General features: G+C 59.7%; 5 protein-coding genes across 5 annotated transcripts; 2 read left to right on the plus strand and 3 right to left on the minus strand.

Moving 5' to 3' along the window:
* Nucleotides 1–3,314: 3,314 nt before the first annotated feature.
* On the plus strand, nt 3,315–4,877 carry BJ171DRAFT_524288 (uncharacterized protein). Its single transcript, XM_053112569.1, has one exon. The coding sequence runs from the start codon at nt 3,539–3,541 to the stop codon at nt 4,415–4,417; it is 879 nt and encodes a 292-aa protein (XP_052962641.1). The 5' UTR covers nt 3,315–3,538; the 3' UTR covers nt 4,418–4,877.
* Nucleotides 4,878–5,546: 669 nt separating this feature from the next.
* BJ171DRAFT_478715 (uncharacterized protein) lies at nt 5,547–6,733 on the minus strand (the record flags this gene model as incomplete). The annotated part of the gene is made up of 2 exons (XM_053108908.1): nt 5,547–6,296; nt 6,512–6,733. The coding sequence occupies 2 exons, from the start codon at nt 6,731–6,733 to the stop codon at nt 5,547–5,549; spliced, it is 972 nt and encodes a 323-aa protein (XP_052962642.1).
* A 436-nt stretch (nt 6,734–7,169) lies between these two features.
* BJ171DRAFT_429275 (tRNA-guanine(15) transglycosylase-like protein) lies at nt 7,170–9,325 on the minus strand (the record flags this gene model as incomplete). Its single annotated transcript, XM_053107865.1, has 4 exons — nt 7,170–7,628; nt 7,857–7,876; nt 8,210–8,325; nt 8,589–9,325. 4 exons carry the CDS (start codon nt 9,323–9,325, stop codon nt 7,170–7,172), a joined length of 1,332 nt encoding a protein of 443 aa, XP_052962643.1.
* Nucleotides 9,326–9,782: 457 nt separating this feature from the next.
* On the minus strand, nt 9,783–12,752 carry BJ171DRAFT_248511 (rho guanine nucleotide exchange factor). The gene is made up of 8 exons (XM_053106668.1): nt 12,561–12,752; nt 12,013–12,445; nt 11,684–11,860; nt 11,251–11,455; nt 11,073–11,115; nt 10,761–10,878; nt 10,442–10,658; nt 9,783–10,308 (listed from the first exon to the last, which is right to left on the minus strand). The coding sequence occupies exons 1-8, from the start codon at nt 12,689–12,691 to the stop codon at nt 9,986–9,988; spliced, it is 1,647 nt and encodes a 548-aa protein (XP_052962644.1). The 5' UTR covers nt 12,692–12,752; the 3' UTR covers nt 9,783–9,985.
* Nucleotides 12,753–15,508: 2,756 nt separating this feature from the next.
* On the plus strand, nt 15,509–16,578 carry BJ171DRAFT_524295 (LYR motif-containing protein 2). Its single transcript, XM_053112570.1, has 4 exons — nt 15,509–15,580; nt 15,738–15,795; nt 15,933–16,012; nt 16,212–16,578. Exons 1-4 carry the CDS (start codon nt 15,533–15,535, stop codon nt 16,293–16,295), a joined length of 270 nt encoding a protein of 89 aa, XP_052962645.1. The 5' UTR covers nt 15,509–15,532; the 3' UTR covers nt 16,296–16,578.
* The last annotated feature ends 453 nt before the right edge of the window (nt 16,579–17,031 follow it).

Below are 17,031 nucleotides of genomic sequence, written 5' to 3' on the forward strand. Positions count from 1 at the left end.
TCTCACCCCTCTCCAATGGCCATCGCCGGAGAATGAACTTTTTTTTCCTTGTCGAGAGGGGGGGGCATCGGGACATTGGGATTCCGAAGCCGGGATGTCCTTCGTCGGGATGGCGACCAGTCTCTGGGAAAGCCAAAGACGGGGGGACCCAGAGCGACCCTCCTTGTGCCGAGACATGCTCACAAGGGCGGCAGAGCCAGCCCCCCATTCACACGAGCAGGCACGGACTCGCAAAGGCACCGCCTCAGCAGGGACATGTCGCCCCACCGCCCTTCAGCCCTCCACCGTTACAACTTCCTGCCACCGCAGGCCACAGCAAGCCACGGGCGCCTCCTGTTTCCTCGGCAGAGTCGGTTGCCCTCTGGCTCAACATCGCAGGACATGCAGTGTTTGTGTTTGCGTTGTGAATTGTGCTGTGTTGCGTTTTGTGTATGATATGTTTGTGTTTTGTAAGTGATATGTTTGTGTTTTGTAAGTGATATGTTTGGGTGTGGAATCACCTCCCTCAATTGCAGCAGCGGATATCAGAGGACGTCGTCACTCGCTTCCCGTGCATGAAGCCAGGGTGATCCGAACCGAGCCGGGCGGCGCGGCGTGTGCATATCGGGGGTGTTTTTTTTTCTTCTTCGTCTCCTGTTTGCTTGGTGGTGGGCTCGCAGGCGCTTGTTGCTCTGCTGCTCTGTTGCACGCCTCCGCGGGGACTCTGACTCAAGCCATCTCAAGTCATGACAAAGAGGCATCTCGGGCCATCCCAAGCCATGGCAGTGCCGTGTTGCTGCTGCGGCTGCTGCTGCTGCTTTTTTCCTTCATCAGTGTTTCCGCAGCAGTGCTTGCTGCGAAGCGGCTTGGCACCGAGAGAGGCTGAGAAAGCAGGAAAGAGAGGAAGCAGCCCCCAAGTCAACAACCCGCCAAGTCAACAACCAGCCAACAGCCCACCAACTCAACAAGCAAGCGGCATGGTTCATGGCGTCGGCGACAGCGCATGGGCATCCGGGGGGGAGGAGAGCAAACTGAGGCGTCCCTGGACACATGCACAGTCAGGACAAAGTCACAGCATGCAACCGATGTGCATAGACGTTGGATGGACGACAGTGGAAGGCCATGCCGTCCGCACGCACACGTCGACAATTGTTCCTCTTGGTCGGTTGAGTGCACTGACTCGGATGCATGCTCCCTTTCCCCTGCTCCTCCTCCTGCCCGACCACTTGCTCCGGCCTTATATGGCAATGAGGGAAGTGGCGACCCGGGGAGGAATAATGGGGTGGCGGATGCGGGCACGATCTGAATCAGAGTCAAGCCCAGGGTTTGTTCATGCCTGCTCGCGGCGACCGGGGGAGGTGAGATCGTCGGTCTTGGTCAGGGAGGGCGAGGACAGATAAGCCTGAAGCAGCCACAAAATCGAGCGTCCGGCTCATGTGGCAGCGACTGAGCCAGGAGATCTCCAGCCCAGAGTGACCCAGCGGACGGGCTGGTGGTCGATGGCTCGGATTGCGATTCACACGCTCGCGTGGAGAGTCAAGCGACCAACAACCCGAAGGCGGTGTGGTGCGACAGGAGCGATCGGGCTGGTGCTGGTGCCACGCCAATGGCGGCACAGCACTGCGACGGTGGCCAAAGAGCAGCGGCATGGGAAACGGGCGTGGGCAGCGGGCGGATGGGAGTATTCGAGGCGATGGACGATGCGGTATGGGCGGTGTGGTATGGGCGGTGTGGTATGGGCAATGTGGTATGAACGGTGTGGCATGGGTGGCATGGTTCATGGAGTACTGAATGTGTGATATGGACCATGGGCTGGTGCATTAGAACCCAGCCCACAGATCGTCGCTACATTCTATATCCACTACTCCAATACTCCAAATCCCCTCCTCGATCCAAAAATCTATATACGCTCTCTCTGACAAGAGATGGCGCCGTTCGAAATGAACACGGCCGCAGGAGAAGAGAGCAGATGTATGGTTGCATGGTTGCGGGCTGGTGGAAGGAGCAGGCAACGATCACACGCGCAGGGCGCACAGAAGCCCCAGCCCAGATGCCAAGGGAGGTCTGGTGCCCAGGGAGGATGCGCATACAGTATCGACCAAGATTGCGCAGAGGGCCAGGCGGGGAATGCCAAGGATTGGGCTGAGCGTTGTGCAGCTCTGAGGGGGGAAGACAGAGCTCAAGTTCGAGGGCGGGAATACCTCAGTGGGCGATATGGACAGAGAGCGGTTGCACTGGCGATCCAGCGTCAGCGACCGAGTAACGACATGGTAACGACATGGTAACGACATGGTAACGACATGGTAGCGACATGGTAACGCTCCCTGCACCCTCCCCGGCATCGACACCACCACCATCGACACCACCACCACCACCATCGCCATCGACACCGTGGGCATTGTCGACGCCATCGGCGGCGCTGGCACCGGCTCCAGTCGTCGCCACCCATGCGCAGCTGGGCTTGCCTCCCCCGCCGCCGCCCCCCCAGCCAGCCGAGGAGGATGGCACCCCGGCCGCCTTACGTCAGCGCACCGACAAGGCCCACGGCCGGCCAATGGCGACGGCGCCGGGGCGAGGACCCCCGGCCAACCAGAGCGCACGGACGAACAAGCCCTGAGGGCTGATGCGGACAAGCAACCAACGGGAAGCGCCCGCTGGCTGGCCAGAGGCCGGGATCGACATGGAGAAAAAAAAGCGGGTGGGCGCATGCAGCTGGACATGGCCTTGCGCTTTGTGTGGCGGTTGTTTGCATTTGCATTTGCATTTGCGTTTGGGAGTGGGATGGGCGATTGTATTGCGATTGTTTTGTTTGGGGGGCGGAGAGTGGCTGTGATGTGTGTTAATGGCTGCTGATGTTGTTAACGGTGATGGATATTGTTCATAGATCGGTGCTGTTAACACTGTCGGTATTGCTCGCAGTGCCCGTGTCGTTAACGGCTGTCCATGTTGTTAAGACACCCGTGCTTTAACATTAACGCCATCGCATCCATCGCACCCATCGCATGCATCGCTGCCCTCCCCCACGCCCGCCAGTGCTGCTGCTGCTGCCGTGGAATGTGCTTCGGCTCGCTGGGCGGGTGCAGCCATGGTCATCCTTGCCGCCCCATCCACGCCTTTGCCCCCCCGTGCGCACCAGTTCGGGCTTGCTCCTGTCGCCTTGTTGCGCTCTGCGGCGCTGTGCCCTTTACTGCGACAGCGCCGGCCTTGCGTGTGAGAGTTGCTCAACTCAAAGCTTGGCTCCGTCGTGGGTCCCAGGCAATCCTGACCCGGCTGCCGAAGCCCGGCCCAGCCTATAAAGCCCCATGCCGCGCCCGTCGCCTCCTGCTGTGCTCCATCTGCTGTGCTCCATCGCCATCCGCGCACACCAAGCACCTATCGCATCCCCCCATTCTCTGTCCGTCCGGGCTATATTATCGCCCACTTTTGCATATATATATCCACCGTCCGTCGAGCACTCGCCCGCATCTCTCTCTCTCTCCAACCCTCTCGCTCCTCACATTCGCATCCAGCCCCGATCGCGCCACCCCCACGCTCCTCCTCCCATACGCATCCTTCTATCATGAGCCGAATCCGAATCACCGATCTGGTCAACACCGATGGCTCGCTTGCCCACCAGGCCTGCCCTTCTGCCTGCTCGCCCCAGTCGGCCTATGGCCACCCCAGCGACCATTCGCCCGCACACTCGCCCTCGCACTCGCCCTCGCGATCCTATGATGCCTCCGATGCCTTCCATGGCTTCTCGCTGCCTTCCTATCACTCGCTGCTCACCCCACTGCACAACCAGAAGCATCACTACCCGGTCTCGTCCTCTTCCGCGGCCCTGCTCCATGCGCCTGTCTCGCCGCCGCCTTCCCGCGATGTCTCGCCCATGTATCCAAAGTCGCCCTCGTTCCCTAAGTTCAGCATGGACTCGGTCTACTCTTCCCTCGATTCACCCATGTCCTCGCCGCAGCTCTCGCGCGATAGCGCCACGACCTTCAAGCACCATCACCACCACCACCACCGCTCAAGTTCCCTCGATCCGTTCGAGGCCGATGCCGATCTCTCCTCTAGCTCTGGCTCGCTCAAGGCCCCTCGCGAGTTTGCCTGCAACTTTGAGGGCTGCAATGCCACCTTCACCCGCCGCCAGAACCTGCGCTCGCACCAGAGCTGCCACTCTAACGTGCGATCGCACGCCTGCACCGAGTGCAACGCCCTCTTCCGCCGCAAGCAAGAGCTCCTCCGCCACATGCGTTCCGTCCATGGCGGCGAGGATGCCAAGGCCTGGGGCTGCCCGAGCTGCGGCAAGCACTTTGCTCGTGCCGATGCCCTGCGAAAGCACCTCTACTGCGAGAAGAGCCGCCAAGTGAGCTGCTCCGTCGGCCTCTCCGACCATGAGATTGCCCAGCTGATCCACTCTGCCTCTGTGACTGCAAAGTCCTATCAGCTGCTACACTAAGAGAGTCTGCCGCCGGCCTGCTTATCTATCGCGGCTGCTCGCCCATCCTCTCTTTCTTTTTGGCATCCTCATGTACGCTGCTTGCTTAGAGCCCGAGGCTGTAGTTGTCTCGGCCGTCCTCTCCCCCCCCCATATCCCCCACCCTTCTCCGCATCATAGAGCTTGTTTGTTGATCCTCATCGCCAGATTGGACCCGTTCATGGAGTTTAGTTTTTGCTTCTGTTCTTTATCGCCGCCTTTGATTTTGATCGTCGCTCAACCCACCTATCCCCACCCCCACACTGCATGTACATTTGTTGATCTTTCCCATCATCATCTTGAAGACCCCCCCCTCTCATACGTGCTTCAGATGTAATCCGTTATTTAACTCGTGGTGTATAGCCTAGCCCATGCACAGATTCCCCTCTCCTCTTGTAATTGTCGGAGTGCATGGTCGCTGCAATATATCTAATTGCTCGCATACGACAGACCTTCATTTTCATGCGAGCGTTGTGGGACTCTTCATCCATACATCCATACATTCATCCGTCCTCTGCGCAGACGCATCACTACTCATACTCCCTGTCGTCGCTCCCGCCTCGGTTTCGATCCAGATCTGGATCTGGATCCGCGTCTCCCACGCCCAGCAGCCGTATCTCATGCCCACCGCCAACTCTAACAGGCCCCAAAACTGTATTGGTCGTGCCATCCCATGGCTGGACATGGTGATTGTGTCGCGCAAAGTTTATTCAGTCCATGCATGATGTCGCCTGGAGCTTGGCCTCGATGGCGCCGTTTTGGGTTTGGAGAGACCTGGTAAGGTTGGCGTGGCTGGTGAGGAGACGCCAAGGTTGCCGAGCCAGGGGCCAGATCAGGCGGAGATGTATGTGCGACTGGGCTTGTATGATCTGGCGGATGCATGATATGGCAGATGTATGGTCTGGCAGATGTACGATCTGGGTCGTCGCTTCAATCCCAGAACGCATTGGTATCCCCCTCTCGCATCCTGGCCAGTCGCCCCCCCCCGTCATCCCATAGCCTCCGATGGGCTTGATCTGACTCGGCCATCCCGTCCTCGTCTACCCATGGCACTGTCCACGTCCCCCCTCTCCTCCATTCATCAGCCGCATCGGCCCCCCCCCAATCATCCTCATCCATCTGTCCATCTTCCCGCATGCACCCACGGCTCGCTGCCTTGGCGCAGAGGCATTCCCCACACCCACCGCGCCGCCGCAGCCCGGCACTGGCTTTCCCACCGCATGCTCTCGCCTCGGATTCGAAACCAGTCTTTGTCTGCAGATGCCAAGGGCGGCCGTGACTGGCTGCAAATGCCCAGCGCTTCCTTGCTGCTGGTCCTGCCTCTGGCCAGCCTTGGCGGCTCCGCGGGCTCCCGCCGTGGCTGCGTCCTGCTGCCGCCGGTGCCCAGATCGCAGCCGTGGGAATCGCTGTCGGCCCGCTCGTCCCCACACCTCGACACAGGAGGCACACCAGCAGACAGAATGGACCCACACATGCGTCGCACACGCATCAGCCTCCGTTGCGCTGTCTTGGTCGCGAGGGCAAGGCGGTGCCCCAGGGCCTTGCTGCGAGACAGCGGGCTTGCCGCGCCGGGCTGTGTGGAGCGATCCATGCTGACAGTGCGGCTTGCTGGGCCGACCCCACATGCAGCACCAAGGCAAGGGCGGGCTGGAGGTGGCGCAACCCGGGCCCGCTGGACCTTGTGCTTCCCCCCGACGCGCGCTGCACCAGCCCCCGCGTTGTTCCCCGTGGGCGACGCCCCCGCGCCGATACACTCGCTGTTGCACCGGCCGATGCGCCACTCGCCGCGCCCCCTTTCTGCCTCTGCTCCGCGAAGCTCGCTGACATACCCGCTTTCGCCGTTGCCGCGCGGCAGGGTCACCTGTCGGTTGTGCCGCCATCAGCCCACCGAGCGGCGCGCCATCTCCATGGCCATGGCCATACCCGTGCTCTTCCACTGTCGACTCTGTCCATGTCGTCGATATTGTCCATGTCACCAGCTCTGTCCATGTCATCGATGTTGCCATGTCACCAGCTCTGTCCATGTCATCAGCTCTGTCCCCAATCCAATGCAACCCAGCGCAATCTTGGACACACCTTATCTGCTAACCAAGATGGCTCCGCCCAGTATGGACATGGCGCACTCCCACCTCCGTTCCACATGCCTGCCAACCTCCCTGTCGGCTCTCCAGCCGCCGCGCCTCGGCACACCACCTGATTCTCCTCGTCTCCCCCTCCTTTTCTCTTCATCAGCCGCCTCCCCTCCCCGTCTCTGATCCACTCGCCTTGTTCCATGCTGTGCCCCCTCGATGTCCACATGGTTACATTCTTTCCTCTTGTTCATGCGCCATCTGCACCAAGCTCTCCTCTCTCCCTCCCCTCCAGTCTCTTTTTTCTTTTCCTTTCCGTTCCATTCGCCTCTCCTGCGGTTCGACATGGCCCATCGTCATGGTACATCGGCGTGGCTCACCATCATGGCCCATCAGCGTCCTGCCATCGACACGCCACCAAGCCCATTCCCGTTCAATCGCGCGATCGGTGCCCCCGATTGGCACATACCCTCTGCACCACCAGTCGCCCTCGGCAGATATGCCACAGCAGGGTGCCACCTGTCTTCGCCATCTCCATCGTGCCACTCGCTCCTTTGCATATGTTACTCTATTATGATTGAGCATTCCGTCATTGATGTACACTCCCTCTCTCCCCCTCCCTCTCGGCATTCGCCATTCGACGCACATTTCCCGCACCCGCGACCTCAGATCAGCTCGATATCGACGCTCTTCAGCGCATTCACGATCCAGACGGGATATCCCTCGTCGGTGAGTTTCTTGCCAGGATCGGAGGGGTTTGTATCCTCCTCATCGTCGCTGTTTCGGCCTCGGCCTCCTGTCCCTCCGATCTTGCGGGCGCCCTCGGTGTGTCGGTTTTTGTAATAGTTCCACATGAACGTCCGCACAAACTCGGGGAACTGGTCGTTCTGGATGCTCTTGCGAATGTCCGTCATGAGCTTCATCTGGAAGTAGATGTTGTGGCTGCTGATGAGGTGGCAGGCCGTCGTTTCGTGCCCCGCCATCAGTCGGTTGATGTAGCTGCGGCTGTAGTTCCGGCAGGTCGGGCACTCGCACTCCGGGTCGATGGGACCAAAGTCGTCCGCAAAGTACTTGGCCGTTCGGAGGTTGAGGGTGCCTCGTCTCGTCAGGGCGTTGCCGAACCGCTGGAAAGAGGGGCGAGGCGCCGGGTACGTTCGTTCCGTCGGGTGGAGATGGCAGAGTATAGGCAGTCGCGGAGAAGAGCAAGGAAGGAGCCAAAGTGGTCAGTCCAGAGCCAGTCGCTGCTCAGCGGGGAGAGCGCAGAGAAGTAAATCGACCGACGCATTACATCGCAATGCCATCTCGAGCAACCCAGCTCTCGCTTCCCGCCCGCCATTGACTGCGATGCTCACCGCTGTTCTTGTCGGGAAGACTGGTTTGCACAATCCAGTCCAATCCAATCCAGTCAGTCCATGTCAAGACGGTCAGTATCGATGAGTCTTGTCCACAGTCAAGCCATGCTCAGCAACGCATATCGAGCCCGTCCACACATCCTGGCGACATCAACAAGCGAGCCTCGAATCCTCGACCAAAGATTGCGCATTTCCCTCCATCCTTCCGACACTGCCATCGCTGCTGGCCTCCCTCCTGTTAGCCGCAGCTGTCAACATGATCTTGACCCCCATTCCATCCCATTCGATAACGTTCCGACAACCCATTCTGCTTCTGCTTCCTCCTCCCTCCTCCTCCTACAACCGATGCTTACCGCAGTCGTACATGTCCACGCCAAGCGCCGAGCACACGACGAGATCCTCGGCATATCCGACTCCCATGCAGTACCGGGGCTTGTCTTTCGGCAGCAAGTCCGTGCAGAGCGAGACGCTGTTCGGGGGGGGGCCGTGGTTGGATGTCGGGAATAAGCAGTTCAAAATCGAGAATAAGCAGTTCAAAATCGGGGCACGAGCAAATGGGTGTGTTTAAAATCAGCGCAGAGTCTCAGTGACGAGAGGGCATCTTGCTTGTGAGAGATGGGTGCTTGACCCCCCCCCTCCAAAATAGCGCTTTTGTCCTCTCGATCACCCCTCTGACATCATGTCTCCTCCATCCCTGTCTCCTCCATCCCTGCCCTTGCTCCGCAGACTTACATTCTCCAGAACGAATCCTTAGACTCGCCGCCGGACAGACCGCCAATCGCATATCCAGGGCAGTTTCGCTTGACCATCTCCTCGACGCAAATCTCGCGGAGCCGCGGGTCCAGACCGCCCTGGATGATCGGAAACAGGTTCTGCGACTCGATCTTGCCGTGGGCAGCGATGCAGCGATCGAGCCAGCGGATGCTTCTCCACATGGCTTCCTCGACACGCGGACCCGTCGTCAGGGACGAGACGACATCGTCCAGCTGCATCATGATGTCCGCGCCGATCGCATTTTGGATCTGGATCGAGTGTTCCGGCGTCAGGAGCGTCGGCGTGACGCCATCAAAGGGCGAGATGAAGTTGACGCCGTCCTCGCTGATGTTGCAGAGCTTGAGGAGCGACACCATCTGGAAGCCGCCAGAGTCCGTCAGGAGCCCGCGCTCCCACTTCATAAACTCGTGCAGGCCCCCGTACTCGTTCATGAGATCCTTGCCGGGCTGCAGCTCCAGGTGGTAGGTGTTGCCCAGGATCACCTGGCAGTCGAGTTCCAGGAGCTGCTGCGTCGTCAGTCCCTTCATCACCGCCGACGTGGCCACGGGCATGAACATGGGCGTGTGCGCCGTGAAGTGCGGCAACTTCATGTGCGAGTATCGGGCCTTGCTGGTGCTGCATTCGGCCTGGATGGTGAACTCGAGCGGCCACTTGCGCGGCGCCGTTTGCTCGGGGGTTGGGATCTGGGCGGCCATGGCTGAGAAGTTTGCTGGCGAGACAGCTCGGCGGCGGCGAGATCGGAAGTGCGGAAGGGTCGCAGAGTGCGGGAGTGTCGCTGGCAGGCGGGCGCTGGACGGGACAAGCTGGTAAGCGGCTCTGGCGACCAAGATCATGCAATCCAGCGGCTGGATCGGTGTGCGGGGGAGGGCAGAGGGCCTTGATCGATCGATCGATCGGTCGGTTGGGACAAGAAGGGCAGGGCAAAAAATGCCAGCGATTGGCCAGGCGGAACACTTGCCCAAAAACGGACAACCAGGTTTGTCGCCGCAACGTGACCACGGGCAGACGGGCGAGCAGGTGGCTGCTTTCTCTGGATCTGCATGCATGCATGTCCACCATGCCCAAACAGTCCACGGAGCCACCCAAAGGTCGAATCGATATTTTCACCCAGGACTGTGCCCCTTCCCACACCATCAACGCGCAGGATTGGACTGTGAAGGAACACAAATGGATACTGTCATGTTTCGGTATGAACAAGCTGTAGAAGATGGAGTAGAAAAAAGCATTGGGTGTCGTGTGGGAGCGGGAGCCACGATTCGGTTCCATCCCATCTCATCCGATCCCATCGCAAGCACCCGGGGATCTCGAAAAGAAATGGCGGTTGGCTTTGCAGTGGCCGAGTCGCAGGAAGTCGACTACTTTTTGAACCGATCGAACGCCTGTCCAACCACTTCGACAAAGCGGTCCCGCTCGGCGACTTGGGAGAAGCGCACGTAGTATGCTTGCTGGCGAGCGTGAGTGGGGCTGGATCCATCGGGGTGCCGCCGACCGGGATCGCTGCTGCTTCCGGGCGGGCTTGTCACGTTCTCGGCGACGGAGGATGAAGCGTTGCGATTCAAGAAACTGGACAGGCCAAACTTGGAGGTCGAGTTGGCCCGCCGGTCGGACGCTGGCGCCGGAGGCGGCGGCTCGGATACCAGGCGTGTCTGCCATTGGAGAACGCAATTGTCGTCACCCTCTGGCGAGGCAGTGGCGAGATCAACAGGTGGTTAGCAGGGGATGGTGCATTTCGCCAATGTCCTGCGCCGCGCACAAGGGCCGTTTGTTTTCTTGATCCCCAAGAGGCACGCCGGATGTGCGAGTCCACTTACTGAAGTAGATCGGCAGCTCGTTCGCGATGCTCTTGAAGTCGATCTTTTCCACCAGCTCGTACTTCCATCGATCGCCCTTGATCATGGAGCGCCTGTCGACTGTGATGAGGATACAGTCCGTAAACAGGAAGATTGTCATGATGCGAGTACGCTGGATGTCGTCCAGGACTTGGAACTCATCAATATACGACCGCTGCGAAAAGGACACCAGGTCGGCCTGCGCAGATATGTGCCAAGAGAAGCGGGTCAGCGCGCATTTGATCCAATGCATCGGCTTGTACCTGCGCGTCATGGCGGCAGGCCACGCCAAGATACCTACCGGGCAGTTCTTGACCGTCTGCTGAACCTTGAACATCTTGTACACATTCTCTTCCTCACGCTGGGCCGTGTTCAGCAAATATCCGATCTGGAAAATATACTCTGCGGTGCCGTTGATTCTGAAGCCGTCGTCGGGTCAGTCGTTAGTTGGAGTTGGGATGCGATACATGTGGTGCTGGCTTGCAAGTTGCCTCGCACAGGAGAAGGCGAGACACAAAGCCGATACACGATGCGCCAAGAAAGCAGCAATCCATCACCCATCGTTCCATCGTTCTATCGAGCTGTCTTGAAAACGCCGCTGTTGTGTGCCTACCTTTCCCACTGGATATCGCTACGATCGCAGCACTTGCCGAGCCCTGACGAAGCAACCAGGGTGCCCCCACCATTCGCCATGGTTAGTATGTGGCTGTCGAGCGAGAGTGAAGGTGCCATCCAGCGTCCTCGCATTAATACGCATGTCCTTTGTTTGGGCGTCCCTCGCTTCCACTTACGATCCAGCAGCAACCAATAACTCGACATTCTCTGGATTGGCAGATGCAGGAACTGGTGGATATCCTGTCGTCGACACTCTGGCATCCGCTGGATCTCTTCGAGGAGGTTGCTAAAGGCTTCGTTCTTGTCCTCCATTTCGCGCAGCAGTCTCTTGGCACCCGAGAACTTTTTCACATAGATGATGTAGATTTTCCAGCGCTCGATCTGTGAATCATTTCGTGTCGCGGATGAGCGTGGCGGCAACGTCGTTGGGGCGCGGGTAAGCGAGCCGCCATGGCCAAGCGGGTTTGCCGTGCGCCAAAGAATCGGCCCTGCAAAAAGCCTATCCCATGCACAAGAGACGTGCACAAGAGACGTGCACGAGAGACGTGCACGAGATACACCTCGGCGAACGCCGACATCGTCGATTCGATGTTGGAATGCCATCCGCACCTGTTCCAGGAAGCACGCGGTAATGCCATAGGGCTCTTCTTCAAAGCGCTTGAGGGCTTCGCAAAACTGGGTGTAGAGGTCGCAGCTAAGGCGGTAGAGGTCGGGAATAACTCCAAAGATGGTATCGATGTCGATGGGTTTCAGCAAGCCCGAGTCTCGCAGACGATCGCGGTACAGCTGCAACGAGGGAGAAGGCGGAGAAGACCCGTGTCGGGATCGTGCGCGTCGTGAGTAAGAGCATGGATGTCTCTTTTGCGCAAACAAGTGGCATCCCCGCGCATGGGGTCTGGTTTTGGGATGCAGAGGGTCCGCTGCTCAGACAGACTTACATCCAGCAGCGTTTTGAGTCCGTTTCGGTAGTTTCTTTCGGTGTCGACCAGTTCGATGACGACCCGGGATGATTTTTGCTTCAGCTCGTCCGTGTGGTGCATCTGCATATACTCCAGTTCCTTTCGCAGCTTTTGCGGAAGCTCGTCCGATGACAGTGCGACCTTGATGTCGCTTCGCTGACTGGTAGAGCGCCGCAACGTCTCCTTGCCCTTTCCAAGCGTCGGGGCCGGGACAATGTCGACTTCTGTGTCTGGTTCAGGAGTATAGCTTCGGAGAACGGTCAGGGGCTGGATCGCAACGGGAGACGAAAACTGACTCGCTGCAGCAGAGCTTGTTGCCTCCGGTTGGATGCGCGTGGGCACCTCGGGCATGTTGTCGTCCTCGGCGGGGTTGGAAGGGTCCACCGGTCCTCGTTGGACCACAGCAGCTTCCCTGTGGTGACGCAAGTATTAATGAAAAACAGCGAGGCTCTTCGACGCACGTGCGGTTGGCCAGTTGGCACCGGGCCAGCGGGCTGTTGAACAGTGGGACCAATGGGAGCTCCCACCTCATCTTGGCTTCTTGGACAGCGCGGTCGACTTGGTAGTGGGACATGTTCTGGGTCAGCTTGCGGACGAGGTCGACAATCTGAAAGCGGCAACCAGCGAGTGCACGAACATCGGGGCAGGTGAGCATCATGGATTTTGACTGGGCCGAAAGAATGGGGGCTCGCTCTCTGATGCAGCTCGGCTTCGGTCCCCAATGAACGCTATTCACGCCGGATTCATTCAAAGTGGCAAGCAGCAGGCGGCAGGCTCCTGACGCGCAAGCAACGTGCACTCAGCGAGCTTGCCCATGTCCATGCACTCACCAGCTTCGATGGCACCTCCTTGCCCTCGGCCTTGAGCTGGCTGACGGTGTTCATGTGCTCCTTGATGAAGGTGGCGCTTTGTTCTTGGAAGTTCCGGATGATGTTAGCCGTTGATGACGACCGCACCGGTGCTGTGGGATCCTCGTCACCAGCGGAATCTGCATACGAGTAGACGGATATCTCAGCATTTCTGCCTGGCGATACCACAGGCTGGTAGACAAGGCTGTCAGAGTGGCCTGTTTCAATGGGGCTCTGGACCCGTCGCGGGTACTCGGGCTGGGTGACAATGGGTTGGAGAATGGGTTGGGGAATGGTTTGGGGAACGGCGGGCTGAGGGGCGGTGGGCTGGATTGGATGCGCCTCGAATGGAGGTAGTGGTGTTGGGCTGTACAGAAATGCGGCGGATGGATCTGGTTGTTGCGCCAAGTTGCTGGGTGCTGGCGGGGCCGGTGCCATGTGCGAGATGTTTCGTGGCAACGGCCGGATGGGTGTCGTCACCAAGCGCGGAGGCGGAACGAGACTCAGTTCGGATTGCGGCGCAGGAAATGCGCTAATCGAGTGCCGCATATCCAAGGTGGCTCGGTAGCTGATCGGCACTTCCACCGTGCGGGGCGGCTCTGTCGGGTGCTCCGCCTCGGGCGACGACACTATGGTGGCGAGATGCCCGCTTGCCTCCCAACTGGGTGGCTTTTCAATCGCGACGGGAGCTGGATATGCGGTGTGGGGAGCGATACCAGGGCTGGCTCGCGGCAGCGGCTCGACTGCGAGCTTGGGCTCGTACACCATGTACGAAGCCACAAAGCAGCCCTCGAAGCCCGTGGGCAGATGGACGCCAAAGGCCGTATACTCGTCCATCCAGGAGCTAACCTTGATAACATCGCCGATCTTGAGAGTAACTTCCATGGCGACGCCCTCGAGGTTGTTGCCGGGCGAGAAAGGCTTGATGACACGATGCTCGCCGCAGGGCTTGGGCTCATCTGACCTGAGCTCTGTTTCGAAATGGGGTTCTGCGAGGGTAGCCGATGCATGGCTGTCCTTGGAAAGACCAAGCTCCTCGGCAGAGGCAATGGCGTCGAGGGGGATCATGCCCTCGGTGTTGGTGGTGATGTTCTTGCCAAGGGCATGAATGCTGTTGTCCATGAACATGGTGATCCTGACCAAATCGCCGGCTCGCATGCGCACCTCGAGATCGTCTGCGGCCTCGCTGGGGCGGTGGTCACGGATGGCGACGAACGTATCATCGACGCTGTGAGTCGCTTCGGAGACGGGGGTCAGGAATTGCGCCATTTGGGCGAGGTTGGCCAGGGAGTATCGGATGCTGTTTGGCAGAGATCGGCTGCTGTTGGAGGTGGCCTCTCGTTGGGCAGCTGCTGTCTGGTCCTGTCCAGGCGCCAGGGTCGAGGAGCCCAGTGCGGCTTCAGAGAGAGTGCTCGAGTGGGCCGAGCCGAGGGCAGCATCAGAAGCAGGAATGACGCTGGGGACGACGCTCGTGGCTCTGTCGGCTTGCTCGGATTCGAGTCCGCCAAGAGCATGCTCTGCTGCAGCATGCCCAGTGGGCATGCTGTCGAACTCGGCCCCGGGAGCACCAGCCACCCGATGAAACCGTTCGGTCAACGACCTCGTGTTGGAGGAGCCAGCTTGCACCGAAGCCGAGGGCGAGCCCGGCGGTGGGAGAGTGTGGCTGCGGCTCACAAGCGACGGATTGAACTTGAGCAGCATCGGGGCAGCGACGGTCGGAGAGGTGGCAGCGTGGCCATCAGCAGGAGCCTCGGGCAGCACCAGGGTGGATTCTAGCGAGCCAAGCGCCCACCGGAGAAAGTTGATGTCGTCCAGCTGCTTCTGGCGCAATTCGGGGGTCAGCGCCAGCTGCTCGCCTGGGAAGTGGATGGCGGCATCGTGAGCACAGAGTCCAATGAATGCAGAGCCACACAGACGGGTGTGCTCGATCGCACCGACTTTGGCCATTTGGTTCGCAGGTCCCAGTGGATACAGGGCATCGTCGAGCGGGGTGTGCCTGGGGATGTTGGTGCCGTCGGAGCAACGATGCCGAAGGCGCTGGCCTCCGATCTTACCTGGCTGCTTCAGGAAATACCGATATGGCTCCAGCTTGGCGACGCACTCGTTCACCACATCCCAGCACTCTTTCAGAGGCGACTGCAGAGGGAGGAAAACAGATTGCAGAGGCGGATGGACAAGGTTAGGTGTCTGGGCCCGGGACTGGGTCTGGGACTGGGTCTGGGACTGGGTCGATGCGCTGGATGCATCGGATCACCCAAACAAACGAGATCCGGCGGAGGACAGGGGCCGGCGGTCTGTGCCCCACAAGCGCCTGGGAGAAAGATGGTCGGGAGTAGCATACCACTTCAGCCATGATCATGTCGGCTCGGCGTGGGCGGTGTGCAGGTTGGATGAGAGTCTGGAGGAGAGGATGGAGGCGAGGGAGCAGCCAGCCAGGAAAACGAGCGACTTGGTGGCACGGTGGTGGCAGGGCGCCGGGGTGGGGGCGGTGTGTGACGGCGGTGCACGCTGTGCGCGGGCTCGCGCCCTTGGTTGTTTCAGAGCCAGTTGCTTCAGTCGAGCCAGTTGCTTCAGTCGAGTCAGTTGCTTCAGTCGAGCCCCCCACAATCCGCACGCCTGTCTCAGCACCCTCCATCAACAACCCATCGACCATGTCAGCCTCACGGTTCGCAGGCAAAAACATACCCACATTGCAGCAGGCACGATATCGATCCGGTCGTTTGTTCTGGCAAGCGGCCCGTTGTCTGCTGTGGCTGGTCTCGCCGCCCGATACAACCGTGCTGACCCTGCCCCCTCTCCGCTCGGCCCTGGTCTGCAAATCCTTCTCTCGCCTCGATATGCGTCCCTTCATGTCAGTTTATGACCAAGCAGAAGGTCCTCTCGCTGTATCGGGAAATCCTGCGAGCAACAAAAGGTGCGTGGCTATTGTCGCAGCCAGCGCATCGAGCCTAGATCACAGGCTCAGATTGACCCGGGCAGAGGAAAGCGATCCCGGCCGAGCATCGATCTAATCCGATCCCGACGAACCACGGCGCTGGGATGCCTATCCAGGACTGCCGCAGGACGACGCTGAGTTTATCCGATCTTGGGCAAGATCCGATTTCGAACGCTACCGCACAGTCACAGATCCAGTAGGTCCAGCAATCGCAGCATGGGCCCGAGCCAATCGATGCGCCGAACGATGGACTGGGCGATGAGCTCAGTGGCGGGCCGATCGGGCTGGCATGTCCCAGCGCAGCCCAGAGTGGCAGCCTCGCAACAATTGCGGATTGATTGTGGTTGTCGAATCGATGGACGCCAACGGTGCATGGTCTGGCTTGCTGTTTCCAGGACCGCATCCAGCTGCTGCTGAGCCAAGGCAAGGTCCAACTGCGGACGCTGGAGAAGAGCGTGACATTCTCCAAGGTCAAGTAAGCAGCGGCACACACCCATGCCCGATGGCCTTTGGCCAAACAGCGAGCCTCGGGATCGAGCAAGCGTCGACTGTATGCGGCAGACCCTGCGATCCTCACCAGAGCCAACCAAATATGTGCGACAAGTTGAAGGGGATCGCTGGTGATTGCATCGCCGGCGAGATCGGAGCCAGTTTGCGCTCCGAATCGGCTCGGTCTTGGACGGTCTGAATACCGATGGCCCTGACATGGCGGCTTGAGCGAATACATAGCCCCGCTTGGCTGGCGCATTCACGCTCGCATGATCACGGACGACATCGAGGAGCTGGGCCTGAGAAGCGTGGTCGGGGAATGAAGATTGCTTTCGCTGAGACACTCGGCGAACTCGGTCGTGCCGAGAATGGTCCCATCCAGCATCCAGCATCCAGCATCCAGCATCCAGCATCCCAACTCCGCTCGCCTGATCTTCCGTCAGCATCTGCCTGATCTGCCGTTGTCCCTTGTTGCCCAACCCGCTCTCTTCGCTGTCACCGGTGAGTCGACTTGGTCACTGTGGCACATCCGTCGCACAAGATCACTATCAGCGGCCTCTCAGGTGCGGCCTCGCTGCTGCTCTCGCCGAGGCGCGACGCGCCTCTCGCCCTGCTCGCAGTCGTTCTCGTCCAGCCCTCGCCCGGCTCTCGCTCTCGCCCCTATCTGTCCCTCCGTCACGAGACCGTCGGCGCCTCGTGCTTCGTCGCGATAGAAAAAGGCCCTTC

Source organism: Polychytrium aggregatum, assembly GCF_025602895.1.
Source record: "Polychytrium aggregatum strain JEL109 chromosome Unknown BJ171scaffold_55, whole genome shotgun sequence".
NCBI classification, from domain to species: domain Eukaryota; kingdom Fungi; phylum Chytridiomycota; class Chytridiomycetes; order Polychytriales; genus Polychytrium; species Polychytrium aggregatum.